Here is a 19,212-nt window from a genome sequence, read left to right on the forward strand (position 1 = left end):
GGGGGGTCACTGACCTTTCCCGGGGGGGGCGCCGGGGGCGCGGGGGGGCGCACGGCGGCGGGGGGGGCCCCCATGGGCACCAGCACCTTCCCCGGCACCAGGTGGGTCGAGGCCCCCGCGGCCTGGACGGGCGACGGCGCCTGGGCTGGGGGGGGACGGGGGGGTCAGACCCACCGATCCTGCCCCACGGCGACCCCCCCGGACCCACGGCGACCCCCCCGGACCCACACAGACCCCACCGGACCTCCACAGACCCCCCCTGACCTCCGCAGACCCTCCTGGACCCACAGAGACCCCCCCAGACCCACAGATCCCTCCAGGACAGCCCCCCAGCCCCACATCACCCCCCAACCTGGCCCCCCAGCCCCATATAGCCCCCCACTATGGCCCCCCAGCCCCACAAATCCCCCCAGTGCAGCCCCCCAGCCCCACATAACCCCCCATCAGGCCCCCCAGCCCCCCCCAAAGCCACATAACCCCCCAATGCAGCCCCCCAGCCCCACAGAGCCCCCCGATCCAGCCCCCCAGCTCCCCCCAGCCCCACGTATCCCCCCCAAACCGGCCCCCCAGCTCCCCCCAGCCCCACATACACCGCCAATAAAGCCCCCCAGCCCCACATGTCCCCCCACTCCAGTCCCCCCCAGCCCTCTGGCCCCCCATAAACCCCAAACCAGCCCCCCAGCTCCCCCCAGCCCCACATAACCCCCCAATCCAGCCCCCCAGCCCCCCCAAAGCCACATACCCCCCCAATAAAGCACCCCAGCCCCACATAATCCCCAAATTCAGCCCCCCAGCCCCCCCAACCCCAATGTCCCCCCAATAAAGCCCCCCAGCCCCACATATCCCCCCCAATAAAGCCCCCCAGCCCCACACATCCCACCAAAATAGCCCCCCCTCGGCCCCCCCAGCCCCCCCCCCGCCGCGGGCACCTTTGGGCGCGGAGCCGACGACGGCCACGGCGGCGCCGGGGGGGGCTGCGGCGGGGGGGGGGGCGGCGGGGGCGGGCTGCAGCAGGGGCAGCGCGGGGGGGCCGGGGGGGCCGGGCGCCAGCACCTTGCCGTTGGGGGGCGGCAGGGCGAAGTGGAGGCCGGGGGGGGCGGCGGGGGGGGCGGCGGGGCCGGGGGGGGCGGCTTGGGGGGGGCGGCGGCGGCGGCGGGGGGGGGCAGGGTGGGCAGGATGTACTGCACCTGGGCGATGGCGCCCGCCTTGCCGGGGGGGGGCGCGGGCAGCAGCCCGGGGGGCTGCAGCAGCCCCAGGGGCAGGGGGCCGTTGGGGCCCCCCCCCGCGCCCCCCCCCGCCGGCGACAGCGGGGGGGCCAGGGCGGCGCCGGGGGGCAGCACGGCCAAGGGGGGGCCGGGCCCCCCCCCGCCCCCACCCCCGCCGCCCACCACCAGGCCGGCGACGAGCCCCCCCGCGGCGGGGGGGGCGGCCTTGGCGTCGGGCGGGGGGGGGCTGCGGCGCGGCGGGGGGGGCGGCTTGCTGGCGATGGGCACCGGGGTGCTGCTCACCGGCTTCAGCACGCTGGTGACCGCGGTGGGGGCCGGGCGCCCCGGCGGCCCCCCCCCGGGCCCCCCCGCCCCCGAGGCCGCGGGGGGGGCGGCGGCGGCGAAGGCCAGGGTGGGGCCCCCCCCCGGCGGGCGCTCGGGCAGCACCAGGGCCTGCAGCACGGCCCCCCCCACCGCGCCGCCGGCCGGGGGGGGGGCGCCGGCGATGACCGAGGGGGGGGCACCGCCCCCCCCACCGCCGCTGCCCCCCCCCGCCTCGGCCCCCCCGGCGCTGTCGGCCCGCTTGCGGCGGGGGGGGGGCTCGGAGCGCTTGGCCGGGGGGGCGGCGGGGCGGGGGGGGGCGGCGGCGGGGGCCCCCCCGGCCCGCGGGTCCTTGTAGGGGGGGGCAGGGGCGGGGGCGAAGGGGCCGTAGGGCTTGGCCGGGGGGGGCGGCTCGGGGCCGGGGGGGGGCTCCAGCTCCGGGGGGGGCGGCGGGGGGGGGCGGCCGGGGGGCAGCGCCGGGGAGAACAGCTTCCGCGGGAAGCCCTGCAACGGGGGGGGGTTGGGGGGCGTTGGGGGGGGTCGGGAGCCCCCCATCCGCCCCCCCGGCCCACGGAGCCCCCCCAAAGCCACAGACCCCCGCCCTGCCCCATGGGGCTCCCCTGGCCCCATAGAGCCCTGCGCTGCCCCCCGGCCCCCCCCATCTGCCCCCCCAGCCCCATAGAGCCCTGCCCTGACCCCTACTGCCCCCCTGCCCCATAGAGGCCTGAGCTGCCCCACAGGGCCCCCCCAGCCCCCTAAAGGCCTGTACTGACCCATGGACCCCCCCAGCCCCATAGACCCCTTTGCTGCCCCCCCAGACTCCCCCCAGCCCATAGAGGCCTGCCCTGACCCCCAGCACCCCCCCAGCTCCCCATAGAGCCCTGCAGTGCCCCCAGCCAGACCCCTGTGCTGCCCCCCCAGCCCCATAGAGCCCAGCCGTGCCCCCCGGGCCCCCCCCAGCCCCATAGAGCCCAGCCGTGCCCCCCCGGCCCCATAGAACCCAGCCGTGCCCCCCCGGCCCCATAGAGCCCAGCCGTGCCCCCCGGGCCCCCCCCAGCCCCATAGAGCCCAGCTGTACACCCCCCGGCCCCATAGAACCCAGCCGTGCCCCCCCGGCCCCATAGAGCCCAGCCGTGCCCCCCGGGCCCCCCCCAGCCCCATAGAGCCCAGCCGTGCCCCCTGGGCCCCCCCCGGCCCCCCCCAGCCCCATAGAGCCCAGCCGTGCCCCCCGGCCCCCCCTGGCCCCATAGAGCCCAGCTGTACACCCCCCGGGCCCCCCCAGCCCCATAGAACCAAGCCGTGCCCCCCCGGGCCCCCCCCGGCCCCCCCCGCGCACCTTGGGGCGCCGCTCGTCCCCCGAGGAGCCGTCGCTGTCGCTGTCGCTGACCCGCTCCTTGCACTTGAGGTCGATGTCCCCGGGGGGGAACCCGTCATCCGCTGGGGGGGGGGGGACACGCACACACGCACACGGGGGGGTCAGCCCCCCCCGGACACCCCCCGGCCCCCCCCCCCGCGGCGGTGACCTCACCGATGACGTCGTCGTCGCCCTCCTCCTCGCAGATGACCATGCGCTCCTCGTCGCTCGTCATCTCCTCGCTGGCCGCTCGCTGCGAGCGGGGCGCCCGCCCGGGGGGGGGCACGGCGGGGGGGCGCCCCCCCTCCCCGGGGGGGGCCGGCGGCGGCCCCGAGGGGCCCGGACCCCCCCCGTAGGGGCCCCCCGCCTTGCCGCCGTAGGGGGCCGGCCCCGAGCACATCTGGCGGGGGGGGGGGGGCACGGCGGTGAGGGGGGGCCCAAAATGGCCCCCCCTGTTCTGTGACCCCCCCTCAAATGCCTGTGCACCCCCCTGGCCCCGTGTGACCCCCCTAAACCCATGTGTGACCCCCCCGGACCCCGTGTCACCCCCCAGACCCCAAGTGACCCCCCCAGCCTCATAAGACCCCCCCAAACGCCACCTGAGACCCCCCCCAGCCTTGTGTGACCCCCCTGGACCCTATGCGCCCCCCCACACCCCAAGTGACCCCCCCAGACCCCCTGTGACCCCCCCCAGCCTCATGAGACCCCCCCCAAACCCCATGGGCCCCCCCAGAGCCCCATATGACCCCCCCAAACCCCATGGGCCCCCCCAGAGCCCCATATGACCCCCCCAAGCCCCATGTGACCCCCCCCCGGAGCCCCATGCAACCCCCCCCAGCCCCACGAGCCCCCCTGGAGCCCCATGAGACCCCCCCGGTCCTGTGTGACCCCCCCCAAACCCCAGGGGCCCCCCCCAGCCCCGTGCGAGACCCCTGAGCCCCCATGTGCCCCCCCCCCACGCCCATGCGAGACCCCCCCAGGCCTGTGTGCCCCCCCCGGCCCCATATGTCCCCCTTCCCCAGCCCCATGAGACCCCCCCGGCCCCATACGAGACCCCCCCCCTCGGCCCTATGTGCCCCCCCCGGCGCCCTGTGCCCCCCCGGCCCCATGCGAGACCCCCCCAGGCCTGTGTGCCCCCCCCCCCCAGCATCATGTCCCCCGCCCTGGCCCCATGCGACCCCCCCCAGCCCCGTGAGACCCCCCCGGCCCCATGCGAGACCCCCCCCTCGGCCCCATGTGCCCCCCCCCCAGCCCCGTGTGCCCCCCCCGGCGCCCTGTGCCCCCCCCCCCCCGCACCTGGGCGAGCTCGTGCAGGGCCTGGCCGTCGCGCTCGGGGGGGGGCCCCTCCAGGCCGTGCACCCCGCTGTGGGAGAAGGCGCGGGGCCGGGGGGGCGGCGCCCCCCCCCCGGGCAGCAGCCGCTCCCCGGCGCCCCCCAGCACCCCCTTGCCCTCGGGGCCCGCCAGGCCGGGGGGGTCCGACGCGCCTGGGGGGGCAGCGGGACAGTGAGGGGGAGCAGGGGGGGTAAAGGGGAGAGCAACGGGGGGGTCAGCTGCACCTGGGGGGCACTAAGAGAACGAGGGGGGGCACGGGGGGGGCCATTGGGGGGCACCGGGGGGCAGTGGGGAACATGGGGGGGGTCCGACGCGCCTGGGGGGGCAGCAGGACAGTGAGGGGGGGCAGGGGGGGCAAAGGGGAGAGCAAAGGGGGGGTCAGCTGCGCCTGGGGGGCACTAAGAGAACAAGGGGGGGCACGGGGGGGGCCATTGGGGGGCACCGGGGGGCAGTGGGGACGACGGGGGGGGGTCTGCCGTGCCTGGGGGGCACCAGGAGCATGGGGGGGGCAGGGGGGGGTCACCAGGGATGACGGGGGGGAGACGCGGGGGCACCAGGGGGTCAGTGGGGACGATGGGGGGAGATGGGGGGCACCGGGGGGGGCAGTGGGGCCGCGGGGGGGGGCTGGGGGGGCGACCAGGGACGATGGGGGGGAGATGGGGGGCACTGGGGGGGACAGTGGGGCCACGGGGGGGGGGACAGGGGATCAGTGGGGACATGGGGGCGCTGGGGGGGGCAGCAAGGCCATGGGGGGGGCAACGGGGCAGCAGTGGGGGGGGCACAGGGGGGGTCAGCAAGGCCGTGGCAGCGCTGGGGGGGGGCAGCAGCAGTCGGGGGGGCTGTTGGGGGGCGGCAGCGCCGGGGGGGGGCTCTCACCGGGCGGGGGGGCGGCGGGGCCGGTCTCGGACATGCTGCGCTCGCGCGGCTCCTTGGGGCCCCCCCCGGCCCCCCCCGGGCCCTTGGCCTCCGAGCTGGACTTCTTGCGGTCCTTGTTGCACCACTTCCAGTCCGGGTGGGCCTTGAAGTGCGCCTCCTTCACCTGGGGGGGGCACGGGGGGGGTGAGACCCCCCCACGGCACCCATGGGACCCCCCCGGCACCCACGGGACCCCCCCCGTGCCCCCCACCCCCCTTCCAGTCCGGGTGGGCCTTGAAGTGCGCCTCCTTCACCTGGGGGGGGCACGGGGGGGTGAGACCCCCCACGGGACCCACGGGACCCCCACGGTGCTCCCCCAGCACCACAGGACCCCCCCCGTGCCCCCCACCCCCCTTCCAGTCCGGGTGGGCCTTGAAGTGCGCCTCCTTCACCTGGGGGGGGGCACGGGGGGGTGAGACCCCCCCCCCGACACCCACGGGACCCCCCCGGCGCCCCTCACCCCCATGGGACCCCCCCCATCCCCACAGACCCCCCCCAGAGCGTCACAAGACCCCCCCACAGCCCCAGGGACCCCCCCCCGGCATCACAGGACCCCCCCCAGCCCCCAGGACCCCTTCCGGGCCCCCCAGCCCCCTACTCACCTGCCCCACGGCTCACTGCCTGCACCCGGGACCCCCCCGGCCCCCAGGACTCCATCCAGGTCCCCTGGACCCCCCAGCCGGCCCCACAGCGGCACTACCAGCCCCCCGGGACCCCCCCGGCCCCACAGCCGGCCCCATGGCAGCACCGCCAGCACCCCAAGGCCACCCCAGACCCCCCCAGACCCCCCAGCCAGCCCCACAGCGGCACCGCCAGCACCCCGAGACCCCCCCGGCCCCACAGCCGGCCCCACAGCGGCACTACCAGCCCCCCGAGACCCCCCCGGCCCCACAGCCAGCCCCATGGCAGCACCCTCAGCACCCCAAGGCCCCCCCCGTCCCCACAGCCAGCCCCACAGCGGCTCTGCCTGCACCCAGGCCCCCCCGGCCAGCCCCACGGCAGCACTGCCGGCCCCCCATAGCCCCCCCGGACCCCCCGTCCTGCCCCACGGCGGCACCGCCGGCCCCCCAAGGCCCCCCCATGTCCCCCCCCCCCCGTCGGCGGCGGCACCTGGAAGGCGAGGTCGTGGTACTTCTGCTTCTCGCGGGCGCCCAGCGCGTACCACCACTCGCCGAGGATCTTGCTGACGGTGCGGTTGTCCTGGTTGGGGTGCCGCTGGTGCACCAGCGCCCGGTGCCGCTTGCTGAAGATCATGAAGGCGTTCATGGGCCGCCGGATGTGGTCCTTCTCCCGCTGCGGGGGCAGCGTCAGCCGGGGGGGGGGGCACGACACCCCCCCCCGGGGGGAGGGGCCAGGCAGGGACACGCCCCCCTGTGGGGAGGGGCAGCGGGGACACACCCCGGGGGCGGGGACAGGGAGGGACACGCCCCCCCTGTGGGGAGGGGCCAGGCAGGGACACGCCCCCCCTTGTGGGGAGGGGCTGAGAGGAAAACACCCCCGTGGGGAGGGGCTGAGAGGAAAACACCCCCGTGGGGAGGGGCCAGGCAGGGACACGCCCACCTTGTGGGGAGGGGCCAGGCAGGGACACGCCCCCCCTTGTGGGGAGGGGCAGCGGGGACACGCCCCCCCCGTGGGGAGGGGCTGAGAGAAAAACACCCCCGTGGGGAGGGGCCAGGCAGGGACACGCCCCCCTTGTGGGGAGGGGCCAGGCAGGGACACGCCCCCCTGTGGGGAGGGGCTGAGAGGAAAACACCCCCGGGGGCGGGGACAGGCAGGGACACACACCCCCGTGGGGAGGGGCCAGGCAGGGACACGCCCCCCCCGTGGGGAGGGGCCAGGCAGGGACACGCCCCCCTTGTGGGGAGGGGCCAGGCAGGGACACACCCCGGGGGCGGGGACAGGGAGGGACACGCCCCCCCGTGGGGAGGGGCTGAGAGGAAAACACCCCCGGGGGCGGGGACAGGGAGGGACACGCCCCCCCCTTGTGGGGAGGGGCCAGGCAGGGACACAACCCCCTGTGGGGAGGGGCCAGGCAGGGACACGCCCCCCCGTGGGGAGGGGCCAGGCAGGGACACACCCCTGGGGGTGGGGGCAGGGAAGAACACGCCCCCAAGGAGGCGGGGCTAGGGGTGGACACACCCCCAGGGGCCAGGGGCAGGGAAGAACACGCCCCCAAGGAGGCGGGGCTAGGGGTGGGCACACCCCCCAGGGGCGGGGCCAGGGATGGTCACACCCCTGAGGAGGCGGGGCTAGGGGTAGACACACCCCCAGAGGCAGGGAAGAACACGCCCCCCCAGGGGCGGGGCCAGGGATGGACACACCCCCGAGAAGGCGGGGCTAGGGGTGGACACACCCCCGGGGCAGGGAGAGGGTGCACAAGTCCCACACCCCCCCAGCCAGGGTGAAGGACGGACGCACCGCTGGGGCTGGGGAGGGGAGGGAGGGATGCTGGCCACGCCCCTTGGTGGGCGGGGACACTGTGGACACCCCCCCCGGGGCGGGGCCAGGGCGCACAAGTCCCGCCCCCCACCAGGGTGAGGGATGGGCACAATGCTGGGGTTGGGGAGGGGGGTTGGCCACACCCCCCGGTGGGCGGGGCCAGGGTGGCCACGCCCCTTTGAGGGGCGGGCACAGCCCTGGCGGGTGGGAGGCGGGGCATGGAGCTGGCCACGCCCCCTCAGGGCCAGTCACCCCCCCCTTCCTCCATTAGGGCATGGTGGGGGTGGAGCAAGAGGCTTGGCCACGCCCCCTGGGCGGAGTCAGTGGTGGCAGCCACGCCCCCTGCTGCCCCATGATGGGGGGGGCTGGTGTCCCCGAGGAGGGTTCGGGGGGGCTCCGAGGGGGGCAGGGGGGTCCCATGGGGGTCCCCAAGGGGGGGCTATGGGGGGGTCCCCAAGGGGGGGCCTGGCTGCCCCTCCCGGGGATCCTGGCCCCCCCCACGCCATTGAGGGGGGGCCCCATGCCATGGGGGGGGGCCCATCTGCCCCACGCCATGGGGGGGGGTCCAGGCCACCCCACACTGTTGGGGGGGCCCCATGCCATGGGGGGGGTCCCATCCACCCCACGGCGCAGGGGGGGCTCCAGGCCGCCCCCTGCCATTGGGGGGGGGCCCCACCCACCCCCTGCCATTGCGGGGGGGTCCCGTCCCCCCCCCCCACCTTGTTGGGGCTGCGGGCGTCCTTGTCGGGGGGGCCGTCGCGCTCCTTGGGCAGGGCGCTGAGCGACTGCGTGCGGCGCTTGCCGGGGGGCAGCGGCAGCGGCAGCTCGGGGGCCGCGATGGAGATGAACCTGGGGGGGGGGGGGGACACGCAGCCGTGAGCCCCCCCCCACAGCGCGTGACCCCCCCCCCCCCCCGCGCCCCACTCACGCGTCGTCGTGGTCGCTCTCGGTCTCGCTGTCCAGCCGGGGGGGCCCCGGCGCCTCGTCCTCGCCGCCCCCCCGCTCCCCGGGGGGGGCCGCCGCCGCCGGGGGGGGGCTCAGGGGCCGCGACGGGCCGCCCCCCCCCCCGGGCGGCTCAGGGGCCACGGCCGCCGACTCGGGGGGCTCTGCCGGACCGGGGGTGGGGGTGGGGTGGGGGGGTCAGTTTGCTCCATCGCTCCCCCCCCTCCTCGGTGTGCCCCCCCCCCCGGGGGCGGGCCCTGGCGCTCACCTTTGCTCTGATTGGCTGCGGCGGGGTGAGTGACGGGCGGCTGCCCCTCGGGGGGCTGCGGGGAGGCGTCGGGCTGGCTGGGCGCCAGGAAGGGCACCAGCGAGTGCCAGGGGAAGACGGCCACCGAGCGCGGCTCCACGTTGGTCCACACTGCGGGGGGGGGGACGAAAGCGCCGGGGGGGGGTGAGCCGCACGCCCGGGACCCCCCCGCGGAGGGGGTTGGGGAGGGGGGTTGGGGAGGGGGGTGGGGAGGGGGATGGGGAGGGGGATGGGGGGCCCCCCCCCCGCGTCGACGGCCGGCGGGAGCGGTGCAACGACGCGACGGCCCCGGGGATGCGGGCGACACCGCGCCGGGACAGTCGGTAACGTGACACCCGCGGGGAGCGGTGCAACGACGCAACACCCGTGGGGATGCGGGTGACACCGCGCCGGGACAGTCGGTAACGTGACGCCCGTGGGGAGCGGTGCAACGACGCGACACCCGTGGGGATGCGGGCGACACCGCGCCGGGACAGTCGGTAACGTGACACCCGTGGGGAGCGGTGCAACGACGCGACACCCGTGGGGATGCGGGTGACACCGGGCCGGGACAGTCGGTAACGTGACACCCGCGGGGAGCGGTGCAACGACGCGACACCCGTGGGGATGCGGGTGACACCGCGCCGGGACAGTCGGTAACGTGACACCCGTGGGGAGCGGTGCAACGACGCGACACCCGTGGGGATGCGGGCGACACCGCGCCGGGACAGTCGGTAACGTGACACCCGCGGGGAGCGGTGCAACGACGCGACACCCGTGGGGATGCGGGTGACACCGCGCCGGGACAGTCGGTAACGTGACACCCGCGGGGAGCGGTGCAACGACGCGACACCCGTGGGGATGCGGGTGACACCGCGCCGGGACAGTCGGTAACGTGACACCCGTGGGGAGCGGTGCAACGACGCGACACCCGTGGGGATGCGGGTGACACCGCGCCGGGACAGTCGGTAACGTGACACCCGCGGGGAGCGGTGCAACGACGCGACACCCGTGGGGATGCGGGCGACACCGGGCCGGGACAGTCGGTAACGTGACACCCGCGGGGAGCGGTGCAACGACGCGACACCCATGGGGATGCGGGTGACACCGGGCCGGGACAGTCGGTAACGTGACACCCGTGGGGAGCGGTGCAACGACGCGACACCCATGGGGATGCGGGTGACACCGCGCCGGGACAGTCGGTAACGTGACACCCGTGGGGAGCGGTGCAACGACGTGACACCCGTGGGGATGCGGGCGACACCGCGCCGGGACAGTCGGTAACGTGACACCCGTGGGGAGCGGTGCAACGACGCGACACCCGTGGGGATGCGGGCGACACCGCGCCGGGACAGTCGGTAACATGACACGCGTGGGGAGCGGTGCAACGACGCGACACCCGTGGGGATGCGGGCGACACCGGGCCGGGACAGTCGGTAACGTGACACCCGCGGGGAGCGGTGCAACGACGCGACGGCCCCGGGGACGCGGGCGACACCGGGCCGGGACAGTCGGTAACGTGACACCCGTGGGGAGCGGTGCAACAACGCGACGGCCCCGGGGATGCGGGTGACACCGTGCCACAACAGCTGATAAAGTGACACACGTGCGGATGGGTGCAACAACGCGACGGCCCCGGGGATGCAGGCAACACCGGGCCGGGACAGTCGGTAACATGACACGCATGGGGATGGGCACAACGGCACGACACCCGTGGGGATGCAGGCAACACCGTGCCACGACAGCCGATAAAGTGACACACGTGCGGATGGGTGCAACAACGCGACAGCCCCAGGGATGCAGGCAACACCGGGCCAGGACAGTCGGTAATATGACACCCGTGGGGATGCAGGCAACACCCTGCTGGGACACCCATAGGGAGCGGTGCAACAACACGACGGCCCTGGGGATGCGGGCAACACCGTGCCGGGACACTCGGTAACGTGACACCTGTGGGGATGGGTGCAACAACACGACGGCCCCGCGGAGCTGTGCAACACCGTGCCGGGACTCTTGACAGCACGATACCCGTGGGGACGGGTGCAACAACGCGACAGTCACAGGGATGCGCACAACACCGTGTCGGGACACCCATAGGGAGTGGTGCAACAATGCAACGGCCCCGGGGATGCACACAACACCGTGCCACGACACTCAACAACGCAACACCTGTGGGGATGGGTGCAACAATGCAACAGCCGCGGGGATGCATGCAACACCGTGCCGGGACACTTGATAACACGACAGCCGCGGGGAGCACTGCAACAACGCAACACCCGTGGGGATGCAGGCAACACCGTGCTGGGACACCCACGGGCACAGGCACAACAACGCAACAGCCCCAGGGAGCGGTGCAACACCGTGCTGGGACACTCAGCAACGCAACACCCGCGGGGATGGCTGTAACAATGCGACACCCATGGGGATGGACACAACACCGTGCCGGGACACTCGGTAACATGACACCCACGGGGATGGGTGCAACAACACCCACAGGGATGCACGCAACACCGTGCTGAGACACCCGTGGGGAGCGGTGCAACAACGCAACACCCATAGGGATGCACGCAACACCGTGCCGGGACACCCAACAACGCAACACCCATGGGGACGCACGCAACACCGTGCCAGGACACCCAACAACGCAACACCCATGGGGACGCACACAACACCGTGCCGGGACACCCAACAACGCAACACCCATAGGGATGCACGCAACACCGTGCCGGGACACCCAACAACGCAACACCCATAGGGATGCACGCAACACCGTGCCAGGACACCCAACAACGCAACACCCGCGGGGAGCGGCACAGCCGGCGCCCTCACACCCGCAGCGACCAGGGAGCGTCGCCACACGCGTGTGCTGCAGCCGCGCGACGCGGGACACCCATGTGGCACCGTGGCACACGCGTGTGCTGCAAGCGTGACGCGGCATTGCAGGCGTGTGCCAGGGCTGTGCGACACGTGTGTTGCGCTGTAGCACATGCGTGTGCTGAAACGGGCATCACGTGTGTGCCGGAGCCGTGCGACACGTGTGCGCTGTGCTGCGGCACACGCGTGTGCTGCAACCATGTAAAATAGCATCACACGCATGTGCCAAAGCCGTGCAACACACGTGCCCTGCACTGTAACACACGTGTGCTGCAGGCACATGACACAGCATCACACGCGTGTGCCGCAGTCACACAACATGGCACCAGCACACGCGTGTGCTGCAACCGCATGACACAGCATCACACGCGTGTGCCAGAGCTGTGTGACACGCGTGTCCTGCACCACAGCACACGTATGTGCTGCAACCACGTCACGCGGCATCACATGCATGCGCTGGAGCTGCGGGACACGCGTGTCCTGCCCCATAGCACACGCATGTGCTGCAGCCATGCGACACGGCACCACACGCGTGTGCCGGAGCCGTGCAACACACGTGCCCCACGGTACAGCACACGCGTGTGCTGCAACCGTGTGAGACGGCATCACACGCGTGTGCCGGCACGGAGCCCCCCGCGCCGCCCGGCCCCACGTGACGACGCGTGTCCCCCCCCCCGTCGCCGCGGGGCCCCGTCGCGCTGCCGGGAAGCGCCGGCTCTGCCGCTTCCTCCGCCGGGCGCCGCAGCCCCCGCGGGGGGGGGACGGGGGGGGACGGGGCCGCCAACCCCCCCCCCGGGGGGAAACTGAGGCAGCGCAGAGCCGCCCCCGGGGGGGCCCAGGCGTCCGGGGGGGCTGCTCCGCCCTACGGCCCCCCCCCCCAGGGGCCCAGGCGTCCGGGGGCTGCTCCGCCCCGCATCGCCCCACGGGGCCCAGGCGTCCGGGGTCCCTGCTCCGCCCCACGTCCCCCCTCCCCCACACCGAGGGGCCCAGGCGTCCGGGCGCCCCCCCACCCCCGTTCCGCCCCCCCACATCCCCCCCAAGGGCCCAGGTGTCCGGGGGGCCCCCGCCTCACCCCGCATCCCCCCCCCCAGGGGCCCAGGCGTCCGGCTGCCCCATCCCCCGCTCCCAGGGGGCCCAGGCATCCGAGTCCCCCCCCCCAACACCACGAGGGGGCCCAGGCGTCCGGCTGCCCCCACTTCCCCCCCCCCAAGGAGGGACCCAGGCGTCCGAGCCCCCCCTCCCCCATGAGGGGGCCCAGGCATCCGAGTCCCCCCCCGATGAGGGGGCCCAGGCGTCCGAGTCCCCCCCCCCCCTCCATGAGGGGGCCCAGGCGTCCGGCTGCCCCCGCTTCACCCCACGCCGCCCCCCCCTCCCCTCCCCTCCCCCCCCCCGGGGGACCCAGGCGTCCGAGCGCCGCGCGCCACGAGGGGGCCCAGGCGTCCGGCGGCCCCCCCCCCCGCCGCCCCGCGCCCCCCCCAGCCCCGTCACTGACCGAACATGCCGAGGCCGCGGCGCGGGGGCGCGGGGGGCAGCGCCGTCGAGGACATGGCGGCGGGGAAGGGGGGGGGGGCGCGCTCGGGGCGGCGGGGGGGGGGGGAAGCGTCGCCCCCCCCCTCAGCCCGCCCCCCCCCGCGCGGGGCGGCGGCGTGGGCGGGGCCGCGCGGCGTGGGCGGGGGGCGGCGGCGCGCGGGGCCCGTCCCGCTCCCTGCGCTCGCCGCCGGCGCGCGAACAAGGGCGGCCCCCCCGCCCCCCCCCCCCCAGCGCCGCGCGCCGCGCCACCGCCCCCCCCCCCGCCCCGCCGCGCGCGCCGCCGCGTCACGCACGCCCGGCCCCGCCCCCTCCCCCCCCCCCCAAACGCCACCGCGCGCGCATCGCCCGGACGCCCCCGTCAGGCCGACGGCGCCTCCTCATTGGCTGGCGGGGGCGGGCGGCGCGCGGCGCCATTGGCTGGCGACGCCCCTCGCGCGCGCGCGCGCGCGGCTGCGTGGGGGGGGGAGGGAAGCCGCGCCCGCGGTGTGGGGGGGGGAGGGAGGGGCGCGCGCGGGGCCGCTGTGAGGGCGGCGCGCGCGCGGTCCTAGCGCCCGCCCGCGCCGCGCGCGCGGTCCTAGTGCCGGCCGCGCCACCCGTGGGGTCCTAGCGCCGCCGGCGCCACCCGCGCGGTCCTAGCGCCGCCGGCGCCACCCGCGCGGTCCTCATGCTGCCCGCGGGGTCCTAGCGCCGCCGGCGCCACCCGTGGGGTCCTAGTGCCCGCCCGCCCGTGGGGCCCCGTGGGGACACGCGAGGCGGGGGGGAGACGCGTGAAGGTGGGGACACGCACACGCCGCGCTCCCGGCCTGCCACACGCCGTCCACGCCGCTGCCGCACGCGTGGGGAGCGCCCATACGCGGCACACACCCGTGACACGCGTGTAACACGCGTGCTACCGACACACCCGGCCCGCAACACGCCTCAAACACACGTGTAACACACCGGCGACAACATGTCAAGGTGCTTCCAACACGCCGAGCCCGACAACACACGCGTGAAGCACGGGCTGGGACACGCTAAGAGACCCCCGACACGCCAACACAGCTCCAACACGCTAACGGCCCGCGGCAGTCACGTGGGCTGAGCTCACGAACACGCTAAGCACACACCAACGCACGCGTCTTGCCCCCCGGCCATGCACCCACACGCGTGGGGCCCGAGGGGGTGCGGGACCCCCCCGTTCCCATGTCCTGTCCCCCCCATTCCCGCACCCCCATTCCCACGTCCCCCCCCATTCCCATATCCCCCTTCCCCCCGCCCCCCATCCCCCCGCCCCCCCCCCGCGGGGGCCCTACCGGTGCCGGGCCGCCCCATGATGATCTCCTTGCGGGGGGCGGGGGGGCCGCCGTAGTCCCCGGGCACCAGCACGGGCAGCAGCGCCGCCGGCGACGGGTGGAAGGCCACGGGCTGCAGCGGGGCCGCCGGCCCGGGGGGGCCCTGCCCCACGGCCCCCCCTCCGTGGGGCCGCCCCACGGCGATGGGCACCGGCGCCCGCAGCTTGGCGGCGGCGGCGGCGGCGGGGGGACGATGCGGCGGCTCGCGCCCGGCCCGGTGCTCCGGCGGCGGCTCCGGCAGCGGCACCTCGGGGTTGCGGACGATGACGGGCGAGTCGCGCTGCACCGCCGGCACCCGCCGCACCGCCGGGCCCGGCTCGGCCGTCAGCCCCGCCGGCGGCGACAGCAGCAGCGGCCCCGGCGGCGGCGACAGCACCCGGAGCGCGGCGGTGCCGTCGGCGCCCGGCTCGGCGTCGCGGTGCGGCGGCGGCGGCGGCTCGGCGCGGCGCTTGCCGGGGCTCACGGGCACCGTGAAGGCCAGGCCGGGCGGGAAGGCGGCCAGGCCGGAGCCGTGGCGGCCGCGCGGCGGCAGCGGCGGCGGCGGCGGCGGGTCGGGGCCGGGCCCCTCGCCCTTGGGGCCGCCGGCGCTGACGTGGCGGCTGCGGGCGGCCGCGCGCTGCAGGGCCGGGGAGGCCGAGACGGGGCTGAAGCTGGCGGGGCGGAAGCCGAAGAGCGGCGAGGGCGACGGGGACGGCGCCGGCGAGAAGGGCGACTGGTTGGAGACGGGCGAGAAGGACGGCGTGCCGGAGCGCGAGCTGCCCAGCGACACCAGCATCACGGCGGCCTCGCACTCGTCGAACTCGAAGCGCGAGAGGTCGGCGGCCGGCGCCAGCCGCGGGCGCGAGTCGCCCCGGGCGCTGCCGCTGGCCTCGCTGTCCCGCGACGTCTCGTCCCACTCGAACTCGGCGCTGCCCTCCCGCCCGGCCGCCGCCGCCGCGGCCCGGCCGCCCTCGGCCAGGCTCTCCATCTCCTTGGTGCGCATGGAGAGGTGCCGGGAGCAGTAGCCGCGCCGCTGCGACTCCTTCATGCAGCCCTCGCGGGAGCACAGCCGCCGCCACTGCTTCCCGTTGAACTTCTTGCGGATGCCGTTGGGCGTGCACACCACGTCGCCCTTCTTGTACTTCTGCTGCGCCGCCGTCAGCGGCGTCCGCGACCGCCCCGGCGCCGGCGACGCCTTCTCCGACGGCCCCCGGCTCCCGCCGGCCTCCGGGCTCAGCCGCGACGGCGACTTGGGGGGCGGCGGGGGCGGCGGGGCGGACGGCGGCGGCGGCGGCGGCTCCTCCGCCCGCGCCCCGGCGCTGATCTTGGACACCTCGGCGTCCTCCGGGTGCTTGGCGTCCGGCCCCGGAGCCTCCTCGTCGTCGCCGTCCGCAGCCGGGGGCTTCTTGGACTCGTCCCGGCTCCACGGCACCTTCTCGGCCTCGTCCCGGCTCCATGGAGGCTTCTCGGACTCATCCCGGCTCCATGGCACCTTCTCGGCCTCGTCCCTGCTCCAAGGTGGCTTCTCGGCCTCCTCCCGGCTCCATGGAGGCTTCTCGGCCTCGTCCCGGCTCCATGGAGGCTTCTCGGCCTCCTCCCGGCTCCACGGAGGCTTCTCGGACTCATCACGGCTCCAAGGAGGTTTCTCAGCTTCATCCCGGCTCCACGGAGGCTTCTTGCCTTCATCCCGGCTCCAGGACGGTTCCTCGGCCTCGTCCCTGCTCCACGGTGGCTTCTCGGCCTCGTCCCTGCTCCACGGAGGCTTCTTGGCCTCTTCTTGGCTCCACGGAGGCTTCTTGGCTTCGTCCCGGCTCCAGGACGGTTCTTCACTCTCTTCCCTGCTCCACGGAGGCTTCTCGGCCTCTTCTCGACTCCACGGAGGCTTCTCGGCCTCCCCCCTGCCCCAAGGAGGCTTCTTGGCTTCATCCCGGCTCCAGGACGGCTCCTCGGCCTCCTCCCTGCTCCACGGAGGCTTCTCGGCCTCTTCCCGGCTCCAGGACGGCTCCTCGGCCTCGTCCCGGCTCCACGGAGGCTTCTCGGCCTCTTCCCGGCTCCAGGACGGCTCCTCGGCCTCGTCCCGGCTCCACGGCGGCTTCTCGGCCTCCTCCCGGCTCCACGGCGGCTTCTCGGCCTCGTCGCAGCCCCACGGCGGCTTCTCGGCCTCGTCGCGGCCCCAGGGCGGGCGCAGGAGGCGGAGGCCGGAGCGCGGCACCCAGGCGGAGTCGCGGTGGGCGCCGGGGCCGGGCCGGGCGAAGCGGATCTTGTAGGAGGCGGCCTTGGCGCCGATCTCCACCACGGTGCCCTCGCCGTAGGCGCCGCGGCGGGCGTCCAGGCGGGCGCAGACGGCCGTGCCCAGCGCCAGCGCCCCGGCCGGCGGCACGGCGTCCAGCACCACGTCCCGCGCCGCCGGCGGCCCCTCGTAGTAGGTGAGGCCGGGCTCGCCGGCGAACTGCACCGCCAGCGCCGGCCCGCGCCGCGCCGGCCTCACCACGGCCGGCTGGAAGAGCCCGCGGCGCCGCGCCAGCACCCGCTGCGCCCGCAGCCGCCGCGGCCCCCCCGCCGCCGCCGCCGCCTCCCCGCCGGCCTCCTCGTCGTCGGCCGAGCGCTCGCTGGCCGTGTCGGTGCTGGAGGAGGGGCAGGGCCCGCCGGGGCCTTCGGCCTCGGCCTCGGCCTCGTCGTCGCCGCCGGGCCCCGAGCCCTCGCTGCCGCTCCACTCCTCGGTGCCGCCCGCCGGCGCCTTCCTGCGCGGCGCCCGCGCCTTGAAGGTGGCCGTCTTGCGGCTGCCGCCCGCCGCCGCGGCTTCCTCGCCGCCGTCTTCCTCGCCCTCGGCCTTCGCCCCCCCGGCGCCCTCGGGCGGGCGGCGCTTGGGGGCCTTGGGGCGGCCGGAGGGCGGCAGCCGCCCGCCGGAGGAGGACGAGGACGTCGAGGAGGAGGACGAGGAGGAGGAGGAGGAGCTGCCGGCCTTCCTCACCGGTTTCATCTTCCTCCCGCCGGGCCGGGCTCAGCCTCGGGGACCTGCGGGGGGGGGGGAGATTGGTTGGCGGGGGGGGCGACACGGGGAGCCCCGGATGATGCCCCCCCCGCCCAAAACACCGGCCCCGGGGGGCCACCGAAATGCCCGGGCTGGGCCCGTGGGCGCCTCACGGGCTGGGGGGGCACCCTGGGGGGGGGACTGGCCCCTGGGGGGGGTTAACTGGCCCCTTGGGGGGGGGTCAGCCCCTGGGGGGGCACTTTGGGGGGGAACAGCCCCTGGGGGGGTGAACTGGCCCCTTGGGGGGGGGAACCGGCCCCTGGGGGGGGGGAATTGGCCCTGGGGGGCACTTTGGGGGGCAGAACAGCCTCTGGGGGGACAAATAGGCCCTGGGGGGCACTTTGGGGGGGTACCGGCCCCTGAGGGGGATGAACTGGCCCATTTGGGGGGGGGGACTGGCCCCCGCTCGCGGCCCCCCCCCAGGCCCGGCCCAGCCAGGCCTCTCCCCCCCCCTGCCCCAGCCCCCCCCCCGGCTCCGGGCTGCCCCCCAACCCCTCCGTCACCCCCCCCCCCAGGGAAGGGCAGGTGGAACCTGCCATCCCCCCCCCAGCGGTGGGGTGGTACCTCCCGCCCCCCCCAAACCGGTAAACCCGGAGGGGGGGGCAAAACACCCCCCCCATTCCCGGGGGAGGGTTACGTCCCAGCACCCCCCTCCCGGTGGGGGGTGGCTCCGCCCATTCCCCCACCCCCCAAAAAATAAGGGGGGGGCCGGTCCCTCCCAGTGACACTCCCTTTTTGGGGGGGTGTCCGGCCCCCCCGCCGTTTTGGAGGTGTCGGTGCCCCCCCACGGCCCCCCCTGCAGTTTTCGTGGGGGCGGAGTTGGTACGTCCCAACCTTCCCCCCCCCCGGTTTCAGGGGTGTTGGTACCTCCCAGCGGCCCCCCCCCGTTACCTGTTCGCCCCCCCCGCCGTGCGAGGGGGGAGCCCGGCGCAGCCCGCTCCCCCCCCTCTGCGGAGGGGTTGGTACAGCCCGGCCCCCCCTGTCCCCCGCGGGATGGTCCAGCCCGAGCCCCTCTCGGCCCCTCCGAGCCCCTTTTACTCCAACCGACAAAATGGTGAATGAATCTGGACCAGCTGGCGGCGCCGGCCAATCGCCGGCCACAACCGCCCGACTGGCGTGGCACGCGGCCAACCGGCGCGCAGCACGGCCCGGCCTCGGCCCGCCCCCCCAGACTGTCATCCCGGCCGGCCAACCGCCGCCGCGCGGGGGCGGGGCGCCGCCGCCGCCGGGCCCGCCCCTCCGCCTTCGAGCGGCACTTACAGTAGCCAATGGCGAGGCGCGGCCGGGGGCCGCGGGGCGGCGCAGGGCATACAGTAGCCAATGGCCGCCGCCGAGGGGCGGGGCGAGGCTAGGCCCAGACTTGTTTACCTGGCGCTGCGCGAGGAGGAAGCGCGGCGCCGCGCGGCGCCTGCTGGGACGGGTAGTTCCGCTCCGCCGCGGCGCCGCCTCAGCCGGGCGGCGGGAACTACAGCTCCCGGCATGCCTCGGGGGAGAGGGGCGGAGGGGGGGACGCGCAAGGGCGCCTGGGAGCGGTGGTCCTCCGCGGCCGGCCTCACGGGCAAGGGAGGCGGCCACGGCTCCCGGCATGCCCCGCGGCCCCGCGCAAAGCCCGCCGGGGGTTGTAGTTCGCGCCTCTCCCCGCCGGGCAGCGCGACGCGGCGGCTGACGGGAGC

General features: G+C 76.3%; 1 protein-coding gene across 1 annotated transcript; it reads right to left on the bottom strand.

Moving 5' to 3' along the window:
* Nucleotides 1–14: 14 nt before the first annotated feature.
* LOC135327127 (protein capicua homolog) lies at nt 15–18,633 on the bottom strand (the record flags this gene model as incomplete). The annotated part of the gene is given in 13 exon segments (XM_064504708.1): nt 15–145; nt 930–1,115; nt 1,118–2,030; nt 2,863–2,963; nt 3,055–3,280; nt 4,177–4,364; nt 5,089–5,251; nt 6,238–6,420; nt 8,286–8,415; nt 8,495–8,672; nt 8,777–8,926; nt 14,491–17,523; nt 18,431–18,633. Coding segments are annotated over 12 exon segments (5,547 nt in total), but the record flags the coding sequence as incomplete, so codon positions are not given.
* Between the last annotated feature and the right edge of the window lie 579 nt (nt 18,634–19,212).

The sequence above is a fragment of the Dromaius novaehollandiae genome, unplaced genomic scaffold (assembly GCF_036370855.1).
Source record: "Dromaius novaehollandiae isolate bDroNov1 unplaced genomic scaffold, bDroNov1.hap1 HAP1_SCAFFOLD_251, whole genome shotgun sequence".
NCBI classification, from domain to species: Eukaryota; Metazoa; Chordata; class Aves; order Casuariiformes; family Dromaiidae; genus Dromaius; species Dromaius novaehollandiae.